This window comes from Oryzias melastigma, linkage group LG12 (assembly GCF_002922805.2).
Source record: "Oryzias melastigma strain HK-1 linkage group LG12, ASM292280v2, whole genome shotgun sequence".
In the NCBI taxonomy this organism is placed as follows: Eukaryota; Metazoa; Chordata; class Actinopteri; order Beloniformes; family Adrianichthyidae; genus Oryzias; species Oryzias melastigma.
This window is the reverse complement of record NC_050523.1, coordinates 5,678,281-5,703,937: the sequence shown is the minus strand read 5'-3', so window position 1 is coordinate 5,703,937 and position 25,657 is coordinate 5,678,281. Positions and strand designations below refer to the sequence as shown.

General features: G+C 37.3%; 5 protein-coding genes across 8 annotated transcripts in view; 4 read left to right on the top strand and 1 right to left on the bottom strand.

The window, feature by feature from the left end:
- The first annotated feature begins 1,212 nt into the window (after positions 1 to 1,212).
- LOC112163400 (torsin-1A) lies at positions 1,213 to 4,410 on the top strand. Its single transcript, XM_024299769.2, has 5 exons — positions 1,213 to 1,442; positions 2,220 to 2,485; positions 2,557 to 2,732; positions 3,741 to 3,868; positions 3,950 to 4,410. Exons 1-5 carry the CDS (start codon positions 1,241 to 1,243, stop codon positions 4,279 to 4,281), a joined length of 1,104 nt encoding a protein of 367 aa, XP_024155537.1. The 5' UTR covers positions 1,213 to 1,240; the 3' UTR covers positions 4,282 to 4,410.
- A 3,148-nt stretch (positions 4,411 to 7,558) lies between these two features.
- On the top strand, positions 7,559 to 15,305 carry LOC112163399 (torsin-1A). 2 transcript variants are annotated; one of them, XM_036214590.1, is made up of 5 exons: positions 7,559 to 8,024; positions 10,660 to 10,937; positions 11,015 to 11,190; positions 13,288 to 13,412; positions 13,558 to 13,736. In XM_036214590.1, exons 1-5 carry the CDS (start codon positions 7,832 to 7,834, stop codon positions 13,587 to 13,589), a joined length of 804 nt encoding a protein of 267 aa, XP_036070483.1. In that variant the 5' UTR covers positions 7,559 to 7,831; the 3' UTR covers positions 13,590 to 13,736. The 2 variants fall into 2 exon arrangements, with proteins under 2 accessions (XP_036070483.1, XP_024155535.1); XM_024299767.2 differs by having other exon boundaries at positions 7,564 to 8,024; positions 13,487 to 15,305.
- A 382-nt stretch (positions 15,306 to 15,687) lies between these two features.
- Positions 15,688 to 19,848, top strand: tor1 (torsin family 1). 2 transcript variants are annotated; one of them, XM_024299770.2, is made up of 5 exons: positions 15,688 to 15,981; positions 17,398 to 17,663; positions 17,735 to 17,910; positions 18,981 to 19,108; positions 19,183 to 19,848. In XM_024299770.2, the coding sequence occupies exons 1-5, from the start codon at positions 15,783 to 15,785 to the stop codon at positions 19,437 to 19,439; spliced, it is 1,026 nt and encodes a 341-aa protein (XP_024155538.1). In that variant the 5' UTR covers positions 15,688 to 15,782; the 3' UTR covers positions 19,440 to 19,848. The 2 variants fall into 2 exon arrangements, with proteins under 2 accessions (XP_024155538.1, XP_024155539.1); XM_024299771.2 differs by lacking the exon at positions 15,688 to 15,981 and adding an exon at positions 16,488 to 16,795.
- A 1,557-nt stretch (positions 19,849 to 21,405) lies between these two features.
- Positions 21,406 to 23,501, bottom strand: nsa2 (NSA2 ribosome biogenesis homolog (S. cerevisiae)). Its single transcript, XM_024299773.1, has 6 exons — positions 23,344 to 23,501; positions 22,523 to 22,710; positions 22,294 to 22,444; positions 22,029 to 22,208; positions 21,748 to 21,940; positions 21,406 to 21,665 (listed from the first exon to the last, which is right to left on the bottom strand). Exons 1-6 carry the CDS (start codon positions 23,344 to 23,346, stop codon positions 21,598 to 21,600), a joined length of 783 nt encoding a protein of 260 aa, XP_024155541.1. The 5' UTR covers positions 23,347 to 23,501; the 3' UTR covers positions 21,406 to 21,597.
- Positions 23,502 to 23,707: 206 nt separating this feature from the next.
- Positions 23,708 to 25,657, top strand: part of gfm2 (GTP dependent ribosome recycling factor mitochondrial 2) — a 9,158-nt gene continuing 7,208 nt past the window's right edge. Inside the window, exons 1-8 of one of the 2 annotated variants that reach the window (XM_024299764.2) lie at positions 23,708 to 24,013; positions 24,300 to 24,381; positions 24,585 to 24,630; positions 24,705 to 24,802; positions 24,882 to 25,007; positions 25,082 to 25,170; positions 25,258 to 25,346; positions 25,447 to 25,507. In XM_024299764.2, coding sequence (XP_024155532.1) covers positions 24,005 to 24,013; positions 24,300 to 24,381; positions 24,585 to 24,630; positions 24,705 to 24,802; positions 24,882 to 25,007; positions 25,082 to 25,170; positions 25,258 to 25,346; positions 25,447 to 25,507 — 600 coding nt within the window. In that variant the 5' untranslated portion in view covers positions 23,708 to 24,004. The remainder of the gene's footprint in view (positions 24,014 to 24,299; positions 24,382 to 24,584; positions 24,631 to 24,704; positions 24,803 to 24,881; positions 25,008 to 25,081; positions 25,171 to 25,257; positions 25,347 to 25,446; positions 25,508 to 25,657) is intronic. The other variant, XM_036214589.1, reaches the window with a different exon arrangement.

Below are 25,657 nucleotides of genomic sequence, written 5' to 3'. Positions count from 1 at the left end.
CAGGTCTAAGAGGAAGTTCAGAGTTCTATCTTATCTGGTTCTGATAGACATCTGTTTTCTTAAGTGGTTGAGAGCAAACATAAGATACCTGCTGAACCAGTACATCTCTGAATGTTTCCCTGATTTATGAGATCCTACTATTATTTTGTGTTTTCAATGGCTGTGCAGACTCTCTCTCCTTATGAAACAAAAATATATTGCAATATACTGGATTTATATGTAGATATATTGCCAATATATTAAGTAATATATGTCAGTAATGTACCCATATATTCTTGAATAGATTTCAATATATGGATGGTCAAAAAAATAATATATATATATATATATATATATATATATAATATATGATTATATAGCATATTTCAGTATGTAGAGCAATATATGGATCACTATATTTCAATATAAGAAAAAAGTAATAGTTGAAGTATTTCAATATATTTCAATATACTGATAAATATTGCTTCCACATATGGAATACACTGTAAATATAACGTTCTCCGTATATTGAGAAATATCTTGTTGTTTTGTAAGGGTCCTCATATTTATTTGGTCTCAGGACCCCAAAGACCACACCTACCCCGGTCTCCTCTGGAAGGTGAAGCACTGGAACAATACCTGTAGGAAAGTCTGCAGGTTGGCATTATTTGTCTTTGTTTTTCAGCAGGGGCGGTTTTTTTTTGTTTGTTTTTTATAGTGGATGGGGGGGGGGTTGCACCCTTGCAATAACTATACAGTATTAAATAATACTACTGTGTGACATTGTGAAACTTTTATAGCTTACCCATTTCATAAATTGCAGTGCTGACTCAAAATTTTGGACGAAATTTGAACATATAATTTGCAACTGGCAGTTAATCTGCTTATTTGTAAATGTCAAATTCACAAATCAAAATTTACTTCATCACAGCTTTTCTCCCTGGTTGCAGTTAAAGAAATAAAATCTTCCTTATCCATCATTTCTAATAGCACAAACAAAAAAAGATGTATGAACGCAGTCTGTTTTTAACTTCTTGTAATGTACGATATGTAATGAATGTGCCGCCCATCACCTGGTATTCTCACTGTTATTGTTCTGTGTTCTAATGCTGCATTTTGCACATTAGAAAAAATGTTTTAAAGTTGAAGCAAGTGTGCTATACGTCACCAGTGACACTCCTACTTTAAAAGATCCAAATGTCGAGTATGAAGTCAGACTTGTTGATCCGCCCGGCGCCGGCTTCAGCATAACGTCTCTACAATGAGGCTGAAGAGGGGACACGTCCTGCTGCTTTGGGTTCTGGTCTGCCCCGATGTTATGGGCCCCATAGAGCCCATCACTATCGCTTCAGCGGAGGCCACGACTGGGGGGTCTCTAACTAGGTTTTTACCAAGCTACAAGAAAATTGTCTCTTTTTTCCCAGAGTACTGTTACCCAGCGTGGATAAGTTTCAACAAAAATGGTAATACTTTTTTTTTTAAATTTGCAGCAGCATTTATTTTTATTTGCAGAGTTTCTCTGTGCACAATTTCTTTTTTTCTGCAATGGCGGGTCTCAGCCACCGTAGTTTTGAGTCAGTGAATCCATTGGAATTGGATCATTCAAATGAACTAATATCAACCTCGAATTGGATCAGCAAACACAAATTATGATACGATTTGAATCGTTTTTAAAATGAATTGTTACACCCTAGTATTTGTTGATGTTTGATCTGTTTAGTTTCTTCAAAAGATGAAAAGTTGATGTTTGAGAGGCTGCTCAGTTTTGTTTGAATAAGAAAAAGTCAGAAAAGTATCGTGCAAATTTAAAGCCCCAAATTATGCTACAGATTATGTTTTGAAAACTGTTTGAGATGGAATAAAAAAGAGTTTTGAGACATATTTACAACAAAACAATGTTTTTTTTTTCCTTTTTATTCAATAATTTAACCATTACATCCTTCAACTTGTTGATATTTAGAGCAGATTGTAAAATAAAATTCTTATGAGATGCAGGTTACATTCAGAAACATTTAATGTTTCAGGCAAGTTTTGTTTTCATGGACTTTCAAAGAAATTTCAGGGTTATTTTTTATGTAAAAAAAAAAATCACATAATTGGCAAATGTAGCAGTTATCGCACAATAGCTCAAATTATATGCAATCTAAACTACCTACAGAATCGGATATTTTGAAAAATGTAGTCTTTTTTATTTGAGTCAATTTGGCAGACGTAGTGATTTTGTCCTGGGAACCTTCCAGGCCTTAAGACGGATCTGGAAAACAAACTATTCGGGCAGCACCTGGCGTCTCGCATCATCCTGAAAGCTGTGAGCGGATTCATGAGCAACGACAATCCCAAGAAGCCGCTGGTTCTGTCGCTCCACGGCTCGACTGGCACCGGGAAGAACTTTGTCAGCCAGCTGATCGCAGAAAACATTTACACAGAGGGGATGAACAGCAAGTTTGTCCACGTCTTCATAGCCACGCTTCACTTCCCACATTCCAGTCTCATCTCCACCTACAAGGTATGGAACAGCAGAGGTTTGAGGGTGACGTCCTGTTTGGGCCCAAATCTGAACCCGCTGTTGCTTCTCAGTCTCAGCTGCAGCAGTGGATCAAAAGCAGCGTGAGCAACTGTGAGCGCTCCATGTTCATCTTTGATGAGATGGAAAAGATGCATCCGGGCCTGATCGACAGCATTAAGCCGTTCCTGGACTACTATGACAAGGTGGACGGAGTTTCCTACAGGAAATCAATCTTCATCTTTCTAAGGTATAAACCTCTGAAAGCACAGATATTATGTTGTGAGATTTATTTGAATATATCATCAAGTCTGGGTAATTTTATCTGCCCTGATTAAAAAAAATGCTAATTAAAAAAACAAATTTTTCTGGCTCAAAAATTACCATAACTTAGATTTAAATTAATTTCAGGTTTGTTATAAGAAAAGATGAAAACTTTTTCTTCTGCCACTCTAGGGTTAGCAAAAGTTTGACGTAATATTTCTGAGTCTGTTGACACATCTACGAGAAGTGAGAGTTTAAACCTGGGATTGTCAGCCATAACTCCACTTTAATAGCAGGATGAGGCTGTTAAACCGTCTTTCAATTGTTGTGTGAAATGGCAATAATGAAGGACAGAGACTCAGGGTTGATTTGGAACACACTGTAATCCAAACTTAAGGTTCTCACTAAACTTAAAGTTCGTAGAGAGTACAATTAATTAACTTGGGGTACATGGATGTGTGGTTTCTGCCAAAATACAAACTATGGTTATGTCCAAATTCCCCCCTAATAACTATATAGTGCACTATATCAGCCTCCACCAGAACAGTCACATCTCCAATTCACAGTCACATCCAAAGGGATCATACTCCACCATCCTCCCTCCTCCTGCTATTGTCAAGAAGAGGGAAACAAACTGCCCCCTTTGTGTCCAGTAGAGGTGTAGTACCCCTACTTACCACTTGGTGTTACATTTCGCCTATAAGCCACCATGCAGCCCTGGGTCTGTGCATGCTCATATGTGGGCTCTATGCTAGTCATGAGCTAATTAGCGCTCATCTAGCAGCACATTACTCATTTAACAGAGAGTAAATAACCAACAACTTGCCCAAAGAAAACTATTTAAATCATCAATGCACACGGATCAAAGACCCAAATGTTCAAGGGAAAACCTTCTCCTTTTCTTGACTGGCAAAACAGCGGCGCACTAAGTGCACTTAAGCACACATTGTGTAAAGAAAGAACCAAAATCTCATGAATCAATTGTTTTGTACAGCAACGCTGGAGGCAGCATCATCGTTGAGACAGCTTTAGATTTCTGGAGAGCAGGGCGAGCTCGAGAAGAGATTGATCTGAGAGACATTGAAAAAGCTCTCTCCGTCTCCATCTTCAACAACGTAAACAGTGAGTGGACGTATCCGCAGGTGTTGGAACTTGGATCTGTGACAGGAGCTCCTCAGTGACCTCTGTGACCTTTTCTTCTAGGTGGCTTTTTTCACACAAGCTTGATCAAAAATAACCTAGTGGACTTCTTTGTTCCCTTCCTCCCTCTGGAGTACTCGCATGTCGTCCAGTGCATCACGGCTAAAATGAAGACCAGAGCCAACAAGCGTAAAGGCCTGCTGGACATGGATGTGATAGACCAGATCACCACAGATGTGCTCGATTTCCCCAAAACAGAGCAAGTTTTCTCCAGCAAAGGCTGCAAAACGATAGATAGTAAACTGGAATACTACACAAGTAATGAATCTTGTGGGCAGTGTTTAATCACTGGAAGCAAAGACTCTGACAGCCAAGAGGCTAAAGACAGGGAGTGAATCTGACAGAAGAGGACTCACATGCAGGTCCGGCCCTAGACATAGGCCACCTAGGCAGCTGCCTAGGGTGCCATCTGCTGAAGGGGGTGCCAAATTGCAATGATTAGGCTATATATTAATGTTTTAGGGTTTTTTTCAAACAGTTTGACGCACCACTTTTTTCTGTAAAAAGGAAAAAGGGTAATAATTAAAAACACAAATAAAATAACTCAAAAGATTGACATAATCAATAACTGTCCTGTGCTGTGTGGCGCGGGGTGCTGTCACTGTTAGTGGTTCTTTAAAACTTTGACAATGGAACAAGAGCAAAACAAGTCCTCAAGGCCAGCTTTAAGGTCAAAAAGGAAGGAAGAGGAGGAAAAACTGTCTTTTTCTGTTTTATTTACATTCAATTGTTTGGAAATTCACCCCTCCCCTACCTTTCAGTCGAAAAGTACTCTTGTTGTGGTCAAAAAAAGAAGTATTTAACTGATGATCAAGTATTGTGTTTTTCCTACTTACTACTTACTGCCCTTTACGCCTTGAGATGCTTAGGGCAGCAACAAAATCTTTCCAATTCTGACGGTCATGGGACAAGGTGTAGATTGTTCCCGAGGTGTATCCAAATTCTTTTAGCTCAGCCTCTACTGTTTGGCGCCAGGTGATTTTGGGCTGTCCTCTTTTTCTTTTTCCATTTGGTGTCCAGTGTAGTTCTGTTTTTATGATTGTGTTTTCTTCACTCCTCAGTACGTGTCCTATCCATGTCCAGCGTCTTTTGAAGATAATTGTTGACATGTCTTCTTGGTTGCAATGGGACAATAGGATTTCATTGGAGATCTTTTGGGGCCAGAAAATCCTTAATATCCGCCTTAAATTTCTGGTGTGAAAGTTGGAGAGTTTTGTTGAGTCTTGTTGAGTCGTTTTTCCTATATCCATCATAAATCTCTAGACCTTTAACGCTGGAGATGCTTCTCCCTACCTTATTTCTACCGTTTAATGAGATCCATCCAGAACAGTAGTGCAGTGGCTAGCGCTTCTGCCTCTAGATAGATAGATAGATAGATAGATAGATAGATAGATAGATAGATAGATAGATAGATAGATAGATAGATAGATAGATAGATAGATAACCCCTATTGTAAAGTAAAATCTGTCCAACACAAAAGGCCTTCAGCTTCTATCTGTTTGCTTAGCTGTTGGATAGGGCAAGTTAAAAAAGAAAAAAAAAGACGAGTTCTGAGCACAGAAACAGGATGTTCTCAGGAGTGTCTCTAACTGGTTTCTCCAAAGTAAATATTTCCCTGGTCTTGCCCTCAGGCAAGCTCAACAGAATGTCAGCATTCTTAGAATCTATAAGAGGCTGGAAATTTAACATGCATTCAACTTGATATCTCCACTCCCCAATCTTGACTTGAGCATTTTCTCCATTAGACTTTATGAACAACGCATAAAAAAGAGGTATAGTTGTTGAAGGGCCAGCCGCACCTACCTGGGCTGGCTCCATGTTGAAGAGACCAGTAAGTCAACCCAACAAAGTTCTGAGACCAACGCCATAATCTGTCAGAGGGTTGAGGGTGGCGCCCTTGGCGAAACGTGATTTCGAAACGTGATTGAGGTGTGTTTGTGAATTTCCAATCAATTGAATGTAAATAAACCAGACAAACCTCTGCCTCGAGTCGACTTTTTCCTCCTCTTCCTTCTTCGCTTCTTTGACCATAAAGTTGTCCCTGAGGGCTTGTTTTGCTGCTTTTTCAACCTTAAAATTTTAAGGACGCACTAACAGCAACAACATCGCATTTCACTGTTCAGAAGGTTGGCGTCCTCTTTGCATTATGAGCTTCTCCACTGACCCCTCTCTATCAGTTTACGTGGCCGACCACTTGGTGGCTGAGTTGCTGTTGTTCCTAAATTCATTCATTTTGTTCTGGTAGAACTGACAATTGATTGTGGAATATTTAAGTCATTTCACGTCTGGATTTGTTGCACAGGTGGCGTTCTATGACTGAGCTCCTGAAAGCAGCCCATTCTTTCAACAATGTTTGTAAAAACAGTCTACATATCTGAGTGTTTGATTTTATACACCTGTGGCCAGGACAAGTGATTAGGACACCTGATTCTGGATGGGTGAGCCAATATTTTTGGTAATCTAGTGGATCTATGTGAGGTACGAGCCTCCGATTACTGAGCCTAGCAATGAAAAACAGGGCTAGGGTTCACACTAACTACCTTCCAAGCTTCTGTTAATTAGATGTTCCCTCACCCCACACTCGCTTATTTTATTTAATTTTTTTATGTTAATGGTTGAAGAGCTTCAAAACATTTATGGTATTTTGTTCTGACATATCCAACCCTGTTTCTGTAGGTATGATATACCATACATTCAGTACTTTTTGTTCCGAACAAACATATTTGCAAAACTATTTCAACTTTGACCTATTTGTGCAATATTGTTATGAAAACACTTTTTTGAGGTAATGCAAAAATGTGTTTTAAATAGCTATTCGATCTGCTGTTTGTGAATTAAATAAAATGTTTTGGAAATGTGTTTGTATTTCTTTGTATAAGAGTCATCTTTATAGCTGGTAATGGCACAGTTGTTAAGGAGAAAACTTTCAAATTGGCGCTTCATGTCATAAATGTTGCTGATCGAGGAGCAGAGGAGGAACCTTCTATATCCATGTCAGAAGTCAGAAAAAAAGAGCTGACCGACACCCTTTTCCTGCCCTAAAGATGAAGCGGTAATCAGCAGAGTAAGACCGCATTTTTTTTTATTTCGTAATTTTTTTACTTATGCACAAAATGTATTGTATGACAAGAATGTATTGTACAAATCAAGAATTATGCACGCACAAATCCAAAGTTACACACAAGTCAAGACTTATGCATGCACAAATCAAGGTGAGTCTATTTTCTCTCCATAGAACTAAAACTAATATACATTTCAAAACAAGTTAACATTAAAAATATTAATGGAAAAACACAACATTGTTTCTTGAAGAGTTTAATAAAAATTAAATAAAAAAAAAACTTTATAAATCTAAACCACTTTAATAACTGACTGATTTTAGCCTCATTCGGCTCCTTTTCCTCTCTATCGACATCTTCTCCTCACACGTCAGCACAATAATATAACCTAGAGATAACTCAAATAAAACTAATAAATATAAAAGTAGTAGCCTAAACATCCTCTACCTGCTCACCTGAAACACAAACACAACATTTAGCCGCCGTACTCGCGCCGCGCGCGGCGACAGCTGACACCGTGGTCACGCGCCCGTGATCAAATGGTGGAATGGTGGACAGTGCTCCATAATGATTCAGCAAGTGAAGAGGTGGGCGGGGCATGTGAGGAGGGGATGCCAGGTGTGGACAGGAAGGGGCGTGGTCATCATAACTTCTGAATTTATCTTCTATGTTTCTGAATTATTATAAGTTGTTAGATGCTATTGGTGAATTAACTAGACGATCACACATGAACATGAAACAAAAGGACACTTTGAGCCTCCGAACAAAAGGGGCGGGCGCTTGAGCACGTGCCTGATAACTCTCTGCGGTCTCTTTCATCTCTAAGATGGGGCTGAAGAAGGGACACGTCCTGCTGCTTTGGGTTCTGGTCGGCTCTGGTGGGACAGGCGCCATAGAGTCCGTCAGTATCGCCTCAGCAGTGTGCTTGGCTGCGGGGTTTCTAGCCGGGTATTTACCGAGCCACCTGAACACTTTCAACATCAGAAATGAAGAGATGGGCAAAAGTTTCGACAATACAGGTAATACCGGTTTTTGAAACACAAGCTCTGTTTTTCTGTAATTTCTGTCAGTCAGTCAACATTTTCTGTCTCTCGAGTATCTTTATGTTTGACGATATAAAGATTTGACTTGTTTTTAACAGTAATGTTCTTGATAGACTCTAATATAAATAGTACACATTCATCAATGTTCAATTTCAAACCAGAGGGTTTAGAGAATTCAGCACTAAAGTTTAATCTTTAGGAATTATATATCCATATTAAAAAATAAAGTTGTATCATCTGCAAACTGCTTTATTACTAGATGTTTTTCCAAGATATTTTAATCCATTATACCATTATTTCAATCATAATTAATAATAGAATGAACAGTAAGAAAGTGCAGTTACATCCTTGTCTAATGCCTGGCTTTAAATCTTGCAGGTACCGCTACTAATAATTTGGAATAATTAGGGCTGGGTATCGATAATAATTTCCAGAATTTGATTAAAATCACCAGAGCCTGGATCAATTCAGTTCTGATTTTTTTTTCTTTTTTTCCACTCAATTCAATTAGATTTAATTTAATTGTGAATTTAATTGTTGAATACACTTGTTTAAAAATACATCAATTATCTACTATACGTTTTGAATACATTTATATTAATTTGATGCAGTTCACATGATGTAAAAATTACTAGCACGATAATGAGATTGTTAATAGCATACAGCGTTACATGGATTCTTTAAAGGAGAAGCTCTGATCATTAACATTGTAAACATTGTTCTGCTTCTCTTTGAGGGTGTTTCAGTTTGGCCACTAGGTGGAGCTCGAGCTAAAGTTGTACACTTTTTTCAAGAAGAATAAGCAAAGAATGAACCAAAAATTGAGTTTTAGATCACAAATGGTTACTTAAAAAATATTTCTTAAAATAGTTTTGAAAATGTATGCCTGTGAGTTTATAAAGATTTTAATTTAGTCAGCAATGCATGTTTAGGTCGACTGGGCATTAGCATTAGCTGTTCTACGGGAAATTCCATTAAACATTAGCATCAAGCTATAGCGGACGTTAGCTTTATGTGATAAATCGATGTCTATTTTTATGGAGCAATTATTGATCTGATAAGTGTTCATCGATTCCAATCGATTCATTGATTTTTATCAACCCAGCTCTAGTATTAATGCCTGTATATAATCTATCAGTTGGGGTCAATCATTTTTGGGACCAAATCTAAACTGTTTTAAAATATTTAAAATGAAGAAGTACTCAACTGAGATCTTATAAAAATAGAGAAATAGTATGAAATCATTAATTGACAGTTTGTAGCTATAGTTGACAGAATCCATAACCAACCAACTGTTATTGTGGATAGATCCTCCTAAAAAAGAGACTGAGTGTTATCTATAATTTTAAACATTTTTTTTTTTTTTTTTTTGCTGCAATAGATCCAGAAAGTATTTTGTAATCAGTACTGAGGAGTGTGATTGGTCGCAAATTGATTATTTTATCTTTATAAAAGTTAGATGTGAGCTCATCAGGCTTTTTATCTGTGGGAAGCATCTTATCAGCAGTATTTAGTTCTTCTAAAGCGCACATGTCTTTACAGTCATGAAATTTAGTTTAAAAAGATGTTTGAGTCAATTGGAGAGTAAACTGAGATGTTAAGGTTAGTATAATCTGTAATTTTTATTTTCAATCATTTGACTTCTCTTATTATTTGGATTTAAACGTTTTTTTTCAATTACAGTCAGATTTCAGGGGCAAATGTATCAAGCTTCTCAACTATGAGCAAGTAGTCAATTCTGGATTTTGCCGTATAGTTAAGTTTGGGCCATGAGAATTCTTTTCTTCCTGGGTTCTGAACTCCCTAAGTATCAATTAGAGATGGTTACTCTCTTTAAATTCTTCCATAACAGGATTATAATGGTGATTATTGTATTTGGAGGACCATCCATCTTCCCAATCATCTGGTGTTACATCCCAATCGTCACCCCATTAAAATAAAATGTGTTGGATGGAGCGCTGATGATTGTGACAGTACACATGAACTCAAATTTAAAATAAAAAAAGCTGTTTTTCAGAACACACACATCACTTCATCACAAGCACAATTTGTTTCTTGCAATAGTACATTTCCCATCTTTTGCCGAATAAAAGTAAAACTTTAACCAAGTCTTTATCACCTGTCACATGTAAAAAAGTAAATTAAATTGTTAAATGAAACGTAAATAACAAATGTATTGAACTTAAGAGCTAGAATACACACTTAAATGCTAAATGTATACTTGTTCTCTCTGTATGGGAAACAAGGGTTCTTTTTTTCACTCATTATACTCTTGAAACATATCAGAACTATCCAACAATCTTTTTGTGAAAGTTTGTTTTCCTTCTTGTGGCGCCTTCTCGATCTGCGGCCATTAAGTTGTTGCTACTTAGGAGGAGATTGTGTAACAAACTTCTCATGATGATGGGTACAGTCAGAGACATTTGATGTCTCAGACCTAAACTTTGTTTTCATGGATTTTCTAAGAGGTTTCAGGGGTTTTATGTTGTAAAAATAATCATATAAATGACAAGTAAAGCAGTTGTTGCACTTTAGCTAAAATTGTATAGAATTAGATGTTTGGAAAAATGTGGTCAAGTCAAAAATTTGCAGACGTCTTGATTTTCTCCAGTGAACCTTCCACGTCTTAAGACGGATCTGGATAACAAACTGTTCGGACAACATCTGGCGTCTCGCATCATCCTGAGAGCTGTGGTCGAATTCATGAGCAACAACAACCCTGAGAAGCCGCTGGTTCTGTCGCTCCATGGCCCGCCCGGCACCGGGAAGAACCTTGTCAGCCAGCTGATCGCAAAAAACATTTACACAGAGGGGATGAACAGCAAGAGTGTCCACGTCTTCAGCCCTTACCGTCACTTCCCGCGTCGAATTCAAATCTCCACCTATAAGGTATGGAACAGCAGAGGTTTGAGCGGGACGTCCTGTTCTTCACAACATCTGAACCTGCTGCTGCTTCTTATCTGCAGTCTTATCTGCAGCAGAGGATCAAAAGCAGCGTGAGCAACTTTGAGCGCTCCATGTTCATCTTTGACCAGATGGACAAGATGCATCCGGGCCTGATCGACAGCATCAGGCCGTACCTGGACGGCTATGATGAGCTGGGCGGAGTTTCCTTCAGGAAATCGATTTTCATCTTCCTCAGGTATACAAACTAAAAGCTCAGACATTATGTTGTGGGAGTTTATTTAAATATATCATCACGTTTATGTGCTTAGATTAAAAAGAAATACAATTGAAAAACTTTATTAGTTGAATTTAGTTTAAAAAGTTCTTGAAAACATTAATCTTTCTTGGTCTGAAAATGACTGTAAGATACATTTCATGTCAAGAGAAATGGATAATATTTCATTTTCATGGTACATCATAATGTACGATAAATATTTCTTTTTTTTTATCTTGTGGACAAAATTCCCGTATTAAGAGTCTAAATACTAAACATTAACTAGCATGGATTTGATAAGCTGTTGCATGAAACATTCATATGATGCTTGTGGCGTCTAATGTAGAGTAACTGATGTTTAAATTAGGAAAACTGTAAAACATAAATTGATTTTAGGTTTTTTATACAGAAAAGAATAGGGACTAGACAATTCTGTGACATTGGGCATTGGCCGTCCGGGTCAATTTGGAGGTCGTGTGGTGGAAGTCCGGTGACAGGCGGGTGAAGGCAGCGGCATGATAATTGACTGATGAGAAGGTCTCCAAAGTCCCCAAAATTGTCTGATTTTTGACTGCCACCCTGCAGCCACCTCCCTGCCCCTGTGCTGCCGTCCAACTGTCAGATTGTTAGGAATCTAACGGTAGCAGCACAGGCACTCAACGAGGGCTGTTGGACCCGGTGATGACTAAATGACAATCTGGTGATCCCGGCATCATGAACCTCTGGGCCACTATTCCCTCTAATGCACATGTCAAAGTCAAGGCCCGGGGGCCTGATCCGGCCCTCCGGGTAATTCTATCCGGCCCTCCAGGTCATTTTACAGTATTCTATTATTATTAATGGCCCGTACTTATCTTGCGCTCATTTCTAACTTGTATAATTTTGACAAAATATATTTTATGGAGGGTAAAATATTGAAAGTTATTTAAAGTTTAAGTTGATTTATTCTGAAATAATATTCCTGTCTTTTTACGATTCATATTTATGTTAAAAAGTTACTGTTTTAAAGTTTTAAAAATTGGCATTCTGCTAGCTTTTTGGAATATTTTGGCATTTACTAAGATTTTATAGGCTATTTTGGAGTTTAGCTAATATTTCAGCTTCATGCTCGCTGTTTTGCCTAACCTAATTTTTTTTTTTTTTTTTTTTAGGATAATTTGGCATTTAGCGCCTATTTTAGCATTTTCAGCTTCAGCACTTTTCGCTATCAATTTCAGCAGCTTCAGCTATCAGCACTAGCATCTTCAGCACATTCAGCTTACAGAATTCACACTAACATTATTGTAGATAATGCCATAAATCTAGTTCATAATTATGTTGAAAATTTACAATTTTTAAAATTTAGTTTTAGTCTTCAATAAATGTTTCTCATGTTTGACCTAAGGTGTGTTTTTAATTTTGGCCCCTGTGTGATTGAGTTTGACTCTCCTGCTCTAATGTTTCATGTGTCTTCATAAACAGAAGCTCCCTGAGGGGCACTGTGAACTCTTGTGATATTTACATCTGAATAAGAAGGATGAAGTTGTTTGATCAGTTTAAGCTTGTAACTTTTTTTAAATTAGTTAAATAGTATAATTCTCCATGTAAATAGTTTGAAATTTGGATTTGTGCGCTGCATGTATTTACGCTGAAAATGTTTGAGCAGTCACAGTTGGACAAGACCCGGGCTACCGGGTGGCTGGCAGCCGATGGCACTTGATATTTGGCATTTTTACATTTACACTTTGTCCAGTCAGAACTGCTGCGACCACTCTGGATGCCCAGCTGTCGTCCAATTCTCTAAAGGTGTATGACTGACTACCTCCGGACTGTTGCCATCTACATTCATGACCACGCCTAAAATTTTCAAAAAAATCGGGCAGCTAATCTTGAAGATTCTGCAGATGCCTCCCTATCTCGCGGGCGCTGTTGTATTTCTGAAAATAGCATTAGTAACTATTTGAAAAACAGTTATTTAAATTATTAAGATCTAACTCCTGCAGCTGCTTTGTAAGAAATGTCCAAACTGGACAGAGCTTTTCAGTTTGTCTGTGTGTGGTTTATGTTTTGACATTATTTAAATAAACTGTACGTATACAGCACCGCTGGAGAAGACAGCATCATTCAGACGGCTTTAGATTTCTGGAAAGCAGGACGAGTTCGGGAAGAGATTGATCTGAAAGACATTGAGACATCTCTCTACCGCTCCGTCTTCAACGACAAAAGTGAGTGGACGTATCTGCAGATGTACGATCTGTGACAGGAGCTCCTCAGTGACCTCTGTGACCTTTTCTTCTAGGTGACTTTTTTCGCTCAACTTTGATCTATAAGAGCCTGTTGACGGTATTTGTTCCCTTCCTCCCTCTGGAGTACCCGCATGTCGTCCAGTGCGCTATGGCTGAGATGAAGACCAGAGCCAGAGAGGGTGAAGGCCCGCCGGACCTGGATGTAGCAAACCAGATTGCCAGTGATTTGCTCTATTTCCCCAAATCAGAGCGAGTTTTTGCCGTTAATGGCTGCAAAAGGATACGCCAAGCAGTACTACTTCATACTATGTCTAATTTTATGGGCAATGTTGAGTCACGTTTAAGAAACTTGCAAGATGGTAAAGACAAAGATCTGACAGACGAATCCAATGATGTGCAGTCGGGGGGGGCAGGTGAGCCTGTGCCTCACCAGCAAAATATAGCTTAATAAATGCATATATCAAATACAATTATTATACTTTTTAAATTCAAAAATAAAAATCAAATGTTATTTTTTTAGGCGTGTCTTTCTATGATTACCTTTTTTGGTGTGAATTTTCAATGTTTCTTCAGTATAAAAGCAGCGAATTTACGAGTTTCCCATTCAAATACGCTCATTGAGGCAGCTGTAGCTCCGCCTCCCCAGCACCGCACACTGTAGCTGCAGCTGACGCATGCACTGTATTGCTTCTGTCTTTTTATCATCTTAAAATACACTTTATTTTAAAATTACATAATTTGCTTATCTCTCCCCATCTGTCTGATTACTTTGTTGCCAGTTTGTGACTCATTTAGTCTTTTTATCCACTAAAAAAGTGCTTTAAAAACACATTAGGTGAGGCAGGTGATGCCTCAACCATCTGTTTGAGCTGGAATTTATTTAAAACACGACACAATTGGAAGGTATACAGTATTATAGTTTTTTGCTGATCATCACTGGATAAGGAAATAGAGTGAGAGTACCGTAAAACCGTTTTGGGGTTCTTTATAGAGAGGAATGAACAGTAAAATGCACTTAAATCCTCGAAAAGTTGAATTTTCATGGTAGGGCCCCTTTAAACTGTAAGTATTTTGTTTTTTTTAATATTCTTTGTGTGTTATGTTATATTTAAATGTTGTAGTTAGCCTTTAAATGTTTAATTGTAACAATCAAACATCTCTTGTTTAACTTATGTTTCAGAGAAAACGGATGGACTTCGGCTCAAAAACTTTTAGCAAAAACTAGTATACTTGGAGTTTGTTTTATGAAGTTTACTGGAGCATAAATTTACTAAAAACCATGTATGTGTTGTGTTGAAAGTATGCTTAAGTAAATTCTTATTCAGACTAAATTGGAACATTTTACAATGAAGGTTATAGCAACGATATGAAACATATTGTATACCTAAAGTGTAAAGCCTCACTTTTAGTATGGACTAAGTATACTTGTACTATATTTAAAAAGATTACTTTTAGTCAAGGAAATCTCACTGAATTTGTTTTACCATTGACTTCATCTTAAAACATGATTCTCTTTCATTTTTAAAATGGTCTCTTTGGAAAGCAATTAAAATAAGATTTATAATACATTTGTTGATTGATCATATGGCAAAATATCACATTTATAAATGTAAATATAGTAAGTAAAGACCACCGTTTATGGTGATAATTATATCAGCGACTCAACTAAGAAAAAGGCATTAAAAACGATCAATATGTACAAGTTATAGTTTGAGTGTTTGTAAAAACCCTGTTCCAATGCATTATTGTTGTTCATTGCTGTGATTGTATACTTTTCTATAAAATAAAAAAATTATATTAAATAATTTGCTTTGCTTTAAAAAAAAGTAAATGTATAATTGTGCTTACATAAAATTAGAGCTTAATTTTTTAAAGATGAAAGGTGTTTTTGTCCCTCATAATTTTAATACTTTTTTTCCTCATTTATGTATTTGTTTATTTTCTCTTTTCGGTGACTTATTTCTCCGACTTATTTCACTATTAAACGACGTTGACAATTTTGAAAAACGTTATTTATAAACAATACAAACAACTTGATGTTGACATTTTAAAAAACTTTATTGATAAACAATACAAACGACTTGACTTTGACATTTCAAAAAACTTTATTTATAAAAAGTATGAACAATATAAACGACTTAACTTTGATGATAAATAAATAAATAAATAAATAAATGTATTTATTTATTTTAAAAAAAAACTTTATTCATAAACATAATTTTAAAAGGAAGCAAAGACCTTTGGACGCTGACGTAATGTCCATGACAACCCCAGCTTCCTCCGCCTGACGTGAGCTAGCTGCAGGTTGGTTCCGCTTTCAAGGCTAACTGGGCTTCATGAAGCAGCACAATGAAGCCCCAAAAGGGATATCTCCTGCTGTTTTTGGTTCTGGTCTGCCCCGGTGTCACCGTCGCCATAGAACCCATCAGCACCACCATAGCGGTGGGCATGGCTGCGGCTCTTACTGGGTTTCTAGCGAGATACCAGAACATTTTCTACTACTTCCACGAGTGCTGTCGACCAGAGTGGATAAGTTTCAACAAAACTGGTAATACACAAAACATAAGACGCATCCACAGACATACATTATAGTCAAAATGCCTAAAGGTGTAAGCAAATGTTAGCTAAACTCTGCTAAATTGGGAAACAAATACATAACAAGAAAAAAAGCTAACATTTTATACTTGGATTTGTAAAATATCAACTACAATTGGGTTAGTGTATTTCTTAATTTTAAAAATGTCTTATTCAACACGAATTTGTTGCTATTTTCTCTATTTTGCATCACTTTCCTAACATTTGTTGTCTTGAACAAAGCTCTTTGAGATCTGCTTCGTTTTTGCAACACGTATAACGATTAGCAGAGACACTATTTGTTCAAAAAATAAAACAAAAAAACAAAAGAAAAAACACTTTAATGACTGTAAATACTTCCAAAATAAAAATTTGTTTTAATAACATTGACTTTTAAAAGACAATCTTTGTTGTTTAAAAGTATATCTAGTGTGCTTGAACAGAGCTCTTGCTCATTGGATGGTTTTATTTAAATTTCCGCGAGCTACCCGGAAGTTTGCCGTTGAACAGGAAGACGCTAGTTAGCCGTTTTTGTGCTGTTTTTTTCTTTCTATACGCATGTAGCCGAGTCGTGTTTCGTATTGCTTACATTTTAATACGTTTTAAGATGAAAATAGCGCATATGTTGTGGGTGTTGAACGCCCTGCTGACAGCCGGTCCGCTAGCGGACGCGTTTGATCCTTTGACAACAACGGTGGTTGTAAGTGTCGGAGCGGCTCTTGGACGCACGATTTACAATTATTTACGGGAGACTTGTGATTCCAGATGGTTGACTTACAACTCGACAGGTGAGTGTGAATGCTAATGAAGAAAAAGCACGGTCGTTTTAAGCTTTCATTTCTTTGCCTACTTCTGTCTTTGCAGCAGTTTCGGTTATTTGGTTCTTGTTTGTTTACATAATTTTATAAACCCAGCAACGAAGAGAAACACTAGATAAAACATGTCTCCCCCTTCAGTTAACTACTTTTTTTTGGGCTGACTTATTGCGTTTGCTGCTTTTAATATTTAAAGCTACATCGATAGGAGTAACAAACCGACTAACCGCTAGTTTTCTCATTGAATTTGAAACCGAAACATTTCATTTCTTTGACACGTTTTGAGGTTTTTCTGTCTGTCACGCGTTCAGGTTTTGCCTTAACACAATTCCTGAGAGATCAGGTCGGTTCTTGTCAGGCTCTGTTTCCTAATGCAAAGTAGAAATGAGCGGATTCTGCTGCTTTTGGGTTCAGTTACATCTGTAGGTTTGATTCACCAGCCTAAACTCATTTCTTTAAATAGAAATTTTAGACAGTTATTATTCACCCATTCTCTTTGCGGCCTCTTTCTTTTTCTAAGAACTGTTTTGGATATTGCATGATGGTGTACCGATTTTATCCTGTGAACCTTCCAGGCCTTAAGACGGATCTGGATAGCAAACTGTTCGGGCAGCACCTGGCGTCTCGCATCATCCTGAGAGCTGTGAGCGGATTCATGAGCAACGACAATCCCAAGAAGCCGCTGGTTCTGTCGCTCCACGGCTGGACCGGTACCGGGAAGAACTTTGTCAGCCAGCTGATCGCAGAAAACATTTACAAAGAGGGGATGAACAGCAAGTTTGTCCACGTCTTCACGTCCACGCTTCACTTCCCACATCCCAGTCTCATCTCCACCTACAAGGTATGGAACAGCAGAGGTTTGAGGGTGACGTCCTGTTCTGCACCAAATCTGAACCCGCTGTTGCTTCTCAGTCTCAGCTGCAGCAGTGGATCAAAGGCAATGTGAGCAACTGTGAGCGCTCCATGTTCATCTTTGATGAGATGGACAAGATGCATCCGGGCCTGATCGACAGTATTAAGCCGTACCTGGACTACTATGACAAGCTGGACGGAGTTTCCTACAGGAAATCGATCTTCATCTTTCTCAGGTATAAAACCTTTTATGTAATAATTCTTCATCAAGTCTAAATTCAAAAACTAAAAAAAAAAAAAAAAAAAACGTTATTTGTTGATTTTAAGTCTTTCTGGGTCAAAAAATGAGAAAAATGTGAATATCATATGAAAGGGAATCAATAATTCGTTTTTATGGAGCATCACCTCTCAATATAATAATTTTACAAACATTTTTTTTATATATATCTTATTTAGTGGGGAAATTTCTTCCACCAAGACTCTAAAAGATTAAAAGAAAAATAGTATTGAGTTAATAAATAAAAAAACTGCAGCGCTAAACATTTGATGCTGGAGAAAATGTCGGTCAAATACAGAATAACTGAAGTTTAAAGGAGTAAAACTGCTCTGATCCGATCGTGGGATCAGAAATCGGGCCTGATCACGTAGTTTCAAACTCTGTTTGAATTGGATGTTACATCCTAATCCGGGATTAAATGTTTCTTTTATTCTCATTTTTATGATCAGTGCTATAGATTTTAAGCTTACTATGAACGGATCTTGACATTTTGTTGCTGTAATTTTCTGCATAATACGACATAATTGAGATATGAATCACATAATCAAATATGTTCAACAGTTCTGAAAACACTAAAGCTACAGTCGCCAAATGTTCTCACATGATTAATGATCAACTAGTCAATTGTTGGACTATTTTTACTTGTTTGTTCAAGCTACTTTACATGAGTGTTTAGGTTTTAAATGAGAAACGAAGGTGAAGAAAGCAAAATACAGGAAAAACCTGGGTCTTTTTATTTAGTTTTTTTTTATTTTATTTTTTTATTTAAGTCTTACAAAAGTATCAGAGACTTGGTATCGGCAAATACTCCAAATTGGCCCCAAAAAAACCCTGAACCCTATTACTCTGTTACTTTAGTGTCTAGAAAAATTAAAATTTGATGTCACCTTTTTGAGGCTTTTAGTGTCTGTTTTGAAAAACGTTATTATTAAAATATCTGAGCTCTAACTGCTGCAGCTGCTTTGTAAGACACGTCCAAAAGGGAAAAAGCGAGTTTTGAAGTCTCTTAAATCCACTGTTTTCATACAGCAACGCTGGAGGCGAGAGGATCGTTGAGACGGCTTTAGACTTCTGGAGAGGAGGACGAGCTCGAGAAGAGATTGAACTGAAAGATCTGGAAACGTCCGTCTCCCTTTCCATCTTCAACAATGAAAACAGTGAGTGGACGTATCTGCAGGTGTCAGATCTGTGACGGGAGCTCCTCAGTGACCTCTGTGACCTTTTCTTCTAGGTGGCTTTTTTCGCACAAGCTTGATCGACAAGAACCTGGTGGACTTCTTTGTTCCCTTCCTCCCTCTGGAGTACTCACACGTCGTCCAGTGCGCCATGGCTGAGATGAAGATCAGAGCCAGCGAGGGAGAAGGCCCGCCAGATCTGGACGTGGCAAACCAGGTCGCCAAAGATCTGGTCTATTTCCCCAAAACGGAGCGAGTGTTCTCCGTCAAAGGCTGCAAAACGATAGAGAGCAAACTGGACTACTACTCATAGCGTCTGATTTATTTATTTTTTTTTATGGACAGTGTTGAGTCACTGAAAGCACTTTTAAAGGACTCTGACAGCCGAGAGGCTAAAGACAGGAAGTGGATCCAACAGAAGAGGACTCTGGAGGTCCCCGTCTGACCTTCAGACAAACTCTGGACGGTGTTGCGTCTCGTATGGAACCGAAAATGAGCTCGGCCTCATGAAAAATTAAAAAGATTGAAACGCAAACCTTTGTCAGCAATTAGGACGCTTCTCGTCTGCTTTTATACTCCTTTGAAGAGGGTTTGTTCACTTTCACTGTCTGTGTTCTCTAATGTTCTCTCCATGTTTTCAGTCCTGAAATCTCTGCCTTAATTCAGGTGAAATACTGTTGTGAGAACTGCTTTATAGAGTCGATGATTATTGTAGATGATTTAAAAAAAAATGTGGTTTTCAGCTACACAACAAATGTTGGGCTAATTTGTACTTTTAAATATAACTGAGATGGGATTACTGTTGGATTAGTTCAAGAATATCTGATATTTGGCTAAAAAAATTATTTAGAAACATTGTTTTTTAAATGAAGTCATGTTGTTTTAGCTAAAAAATCTGCATTTTTACAAGTGAACACATGAAGATTCAGATGTTTTTTTCCGAACAAGATGTTCTGTAAAAAGCTGATTTTGCCTTAAATGCCACCAAAAAAGAAAAATAAATATAAAAAAAGAAGTTTTATTTGTTTGGAGTTGGATTAAACTGCAGAAGTTTGCAGGTTATGAGTGTTAAGTGAGTTATCAGGAAATCAACGGCGTGCAAAGTGCAACGTCAGGTGTATTGATAAAACCGCTGTTACTTCATGCAGCTGTGAACATTCATGAGGAGAAATGAGGGCAGCATGATTGTGTAATACAAACTGAAATTCTGCAAAAGGTAGTGAATAATGTTCAGAATAATCCACTATTCTGTTTATTGGATTATTATCTTGCAGTCTATTGGAAATTTGATTAGATGACTCTTAAATTTGATCCAATATGGAGTTCTGATGCTCTTTCTGAAAGTTTTGCTGCTGGTTTATCATTAATCTGGTTTTATTAGAAGTTGCAATTTTATTCTGACCTGCAAAAAACCGAAACAGATAAAATTATTAAAGTTTTTATCATAACTGATTCTCTTTAAATTTTGGTATAAAAAAAGTTAATCCCTTTTTTTACAAAATGTGTGGAGTTTTCCTTCAGTTAGCTTATTTTACAGGTGTGTTGAAAAATGTGGATTAAATAGAAAACGACAGTTTTGACACAAACATTTTGAGCACGTAAATTAGATATATTGACTTTGAATGAGAAAAATCCTTTAAATCCTGACAGCTTAATCAAAACACATTTTTTAATCTTGGAGTTTTTCAGTTTTTGTATTGGCTGGACTAGTCCAGAACATCCAGTTTTTTTTAAGAAAAGTATATATTTTTTAATTATTTTGAAGAAAAACTTCAAAAGAACACAGTTTCAAGACATATGGAGATAAACCAGTGAATGTTTACATTTTTCTGCTCAGCATCTGCAGAAATCAACGTTAAAAATGCACGCTGATGAAAATAGTGTTCTTTTGGTACTTTTCTCACATATATTAACAAAATTAAGCTTAAAGTTGCATTTCTAATGAACTCCTGTCACTCTACAGAAACTATGTCCCAGAAAACTTTTTTTTTAGATTTTGGCTAAAAAGAGACGTCAAAATCATAGTTAAGATCACTGGGAGCGCTTTGAAAACATCAGAAGATGATAGGAGTGTGACTTTATGGCATGATTGCATGTATAAAATAGATTTAAAGTTTAGCTCTGAATTGTAAGCTTTTATAGAAGAATATTTTTTATGCTCTAAATTTTTGTCTAATAAAACAGCATTACCCAGTCTTATCTAAAACCTGTCAAATTATTTTTTTCTTCAACCTACTTAAGGATAATCGTTCAAGCAATGCAAGAAAACAATGTAAAAGTTTAGTTTTAATCATTTTATTTGAAACAACACCTCTTTTTAACTTCTCCTCGTTGCAGAAAATTCTCCCAGCAACCTTTCTGATATTCCAAACGGTCCAAGAACTGAAGTCCAAAACATCTTTGATGTAATCTGATACTCTTAAGCATAAATTAAGAGTAGGCAGGCACAGTTAGCGAGCAACCTGAGAGTCTTAAACAAGCAAAACAGCGTTGATGCAGCCGTCGTTCTCTGGGTTGTTTGTTACTTGGGCGTATTTACCTGGAAAGCAACACAAACAAAACATAAATACCAAAGTTGGATTTAACCACATTTGCAGTCGGAACCAGAACTACCAACTCACCCCAGATGACCTTTCCTCCTTGTGTAACCAGGCCCAGCTCACTGACATTGACTTCTATCACGGTTCCTTTGGTGATGACGCCCAGAGACGTGTAGAGGGGGGAGGAGGGGTTCTTCTTCACGCCGAGGATGGGCAGACAGAACGTTGCTTTCAGCTCTGGATGTGTGACGTGAGCCTTTTTAAAGCGCAAACCCTAACAGAACCACAAAGGAGACACATTTCAGGTTATTTGGAGTTTTGATTTAAAGGGAGACATAAGTAGAAGCTTCCTTCGCTCTCACCATGGGTCTGATGAAGCGCTCATACTTTGGAGGTTTACGCGTGAAGCCATCGCCGACAAAGCACACTTTTGTGACCATCCTCTTCCACGCTTTCTTTTGTCTCTTCCCTGTTTTGATGACTTTCAGTACTTCAGTCTCTCCTTGAGCGCGCACCTTCGGCAAAGGCACCTCCCATTTACCCTGCAACAAAAAAAGGTCACAGAAATTAAATCACATTTGGGTTTTTGTGGTTTAAAAATATAAACTCTGTAGAGTTTCTACTTACAGCCTTCTCCTTTCTCTTCTGTTTGATCATGTTGGAGAGGACCTTTGCTCTGGACTGTCCCTCTCTGTCCAGCAGGTAGGCTGGAACTGCTCCCTCTGGAGTCTTGTCGTCATTCTTCTGCTTAGTTTTCCTCTGTTCGTGCATTTTGATGCTATAAAGAAAGGTTCATGTGTGTTGAGTTCTGTGTACAACACCAAAAAAATTATCATCATTTTCCTCTATAACTCACGTCTTCTTCATCTGGATCTTCTCTGCATGTCTCTGCTTGTGGTACAGTTTGGCCTTCAAACCGATCAGCTTCTTGGCTTTGTGGGAGCGCTCGTGAGCTTCTCTGCTCTCCTTCTTCCTTTTCCTTTCATGGTGGTCGAGGCGGTAGCCATGCCGCTTGCGGTGGAGCTCAATGTGTTCGTTCTGAGGCTACAGACGGAAAAACAATTCAACTTTAATATTCAAAATTCTATTTTTTTTTCTAGTTTTACAAATTTCTTTCAATAGAATAAGGTGACACATTCAAAACTTTTTAAATGTATTCAATTTAAAATATAGAAATTCCATAGGATCATTGACATCTGCATACAGGTTTAATATGCAATAGTGTGACTAAATTTTGAGTATTTTCTATTTAGAGTGTATTATTTGGCTTTAGATTCGAAATAAATCATATGTAACATGCGTTAAAGTAGGACTATAAAACACAATGTACCAACTTATTCACAAATTTTCTTCAGATTAGCTAAATGTATCCAGAATAAATAAAGATGTGTTATAAATCAATTCAATGCACAGCTGTGCGTTAAAAATCTCCCGGATGTAGCTTCAATTTAGCATACATCAAACCAGACAGTATTAGTTACCGAATAATTGAATACAGAACTGAAATCATTACATTTAGTAATGTGTGAGATATATAATGTCAAGAAACCCGAAAAACTTATAAAAATTAAGCGACACGTGACATTGCCTCACGCAGCTAACATTAGCATAACATGCTAACGCACTTAGGCGCCTAAATATGACTACAAACACAATTTAAAGGAATAATCTTCTCACCATTTTGCGTTGGAGATGTTACGTTTTATGGTAAATATTCCGGATATCGTTACAGTTACAAAATGCACCGATGATTTTGTGTTTTTCGTTTCAGGCTGGGGGTTTTCGGTGTTGTTGTCCCCCGGGCCGATGTTTAGAGGAAGTTCGTGACCACGTGATTAACATACATCCGGTTCGTTGCTGGAAACATCAAAATCCGAAAAAAAAAATATATTGACTTTGACCAGTTGTTGTCAATTATTTATGTATAAAACAATATTAAATATTATAGTATATTTTAAAAAAGATTTAGATCATATTAGATTTTTGATAAATAAAGCAGAATTTTAAAATTTTAGCCGGAACTTTAAAAGGCAGTTGAATGTTTCTAGAGGGTATGATTTAGGTTGTGTACACATCTCAAACAAGTTACATGCCTGTTTCTGTTTTCAAGGGTATTTTAACGATATATTTTATTTGTATAACATGTGCGTAACTAAGATTTTTCTTTTCTATTTAAGTTTTATCGTTTGTGCGTTTTTTAACAACCAAACGAACGTAGTTTCTCTGTGTAAATCTGAAGCTGTCACTACATCTTTGGAGCTTTGAGGCTTGGAGGAAAGGAGTTTCTTTTGCAAAGAAAAGGTCGAGAAGCTTGTCAGCTTTACATACAACTAGCAGTATGATATGGGTAAGATATCACTTTAAATATATTTTCTGTCCAATACATTTTCAATTAAATGTGTCTTATATTGGCCATCTAAGTAAACAAAAATAATAGCATACAATTTAAGCATAATAATAAATCAGGATTTTATACATATCTTGTTTATGTAGGTGGTTTGAATGACCGTTATTATTTTTTGTATCTTAAAAAATAAATGAATGTTTGTTAAATCTGTGTTTCCACAAATCTCAAAGCTGTAATTTGAGTCTGGAAGCACAAAGGAGAAAAAATTCTTATATTTGATGTACAGGGACGGTGTTTGGTGAGCGCTGGGCGGCAGGGCTGCAGATGTAAAGTCAGCTTTATAAAGAGACATTATGGATTTCTTCCAGGTACGTTGTGTTTATGATCAGATCCTGTATCATATTGTTTCTATCGATATGTTTGAGTTTTAAGGAATTATATTTGTGTTCATTTTCTACTTATTATGAAAATTTGAGATCTTTTTTCCCGTATCACCTTTTTAAAATTTGTTACCATGCATTAGGATGTTGTAAAAATCTCTGATTTTAAATTATTTATCCTGTTGTGACAGATGATGTTAAGTCGCTGCGGGCTGTGGTCAGCCCTGACATATCCAAGTAAGGTTTAGCTCCTAAATGAATCAATACATTTTTGTATGTTGCTTGTCCTGAGCTGTGATTCATTCCCACAGGATTAGAAACATCGGCATCATGGCCCACATTGACGCAGGAAAAACAACCACAACAGAGAGGATGCTTTACTACTCTGGCTACACGAGGGCTTTAGGAGGTGCCGATGCGCGGCTCTGTATTTACTTCTAACTGTTCTCACAGCTTTAGCTTAGTTTATTCTTTCTTTTTGCCGTTAGATGTTGACGACGGGGATACAGTCACAGATTTTATGGCTCAGGAGAGGGAGCGTGGCATCACCATCCAGTCAGCAGCAGTCACCTTCGACTGGAACAGTCACAGAATAAACCTCATCGACACTCCAGGTAAGATGCTCTGTCTGTCAGAGTGTGGATCACATTAAAAGGTGGAGCAGACGGAGATGTTTGTGTGATTGTAGGACACGTTGATTTCACTCTGGAGGTGGAGCGCGCGCTTCGTGTTCTGGATGGAGCTGTCGCCGTGTTTGATGCGTCTGCCGGTGTGGAGGTTAGAAAAAAGGAAGTTGTTTGGTTGTTTTTGAATATTTAAAAAATATTTTATAGTTTTAATGGCTGTAACACAACACCCCATCAGGCTCAAACCATGACTGTATGGAGACAGGCAGAAAAGCACAACATCCCCTGTGTTTGTTTCCTGAATAAGATGGACAAACCAGCAGCAGAGTGAGTCACTCTTTTCCTTTTTAACTCCTCTTGTAAAAAATATAACCATTAAGTGATTCTTTTTTTTTTTTTATTTTTATTTTTATTTTTTTGTCTATAGTTTGAAATTCTCCATGGAGAGCATAAGACAGAAATTGAAAGCCAATCCCGTTCTCCTGCAGGTAAGTAAGCAGGAAACATCTGAACAAGTAAACTAAACAGAAACTTTCTCAGAAATGTTTACATACATACTAGTTCTTATTGTTGCTCTTTATACACACATAAACAGCTGTCTGTTGTGTACTTTTCCAATATTTCAGAATTTTTACATC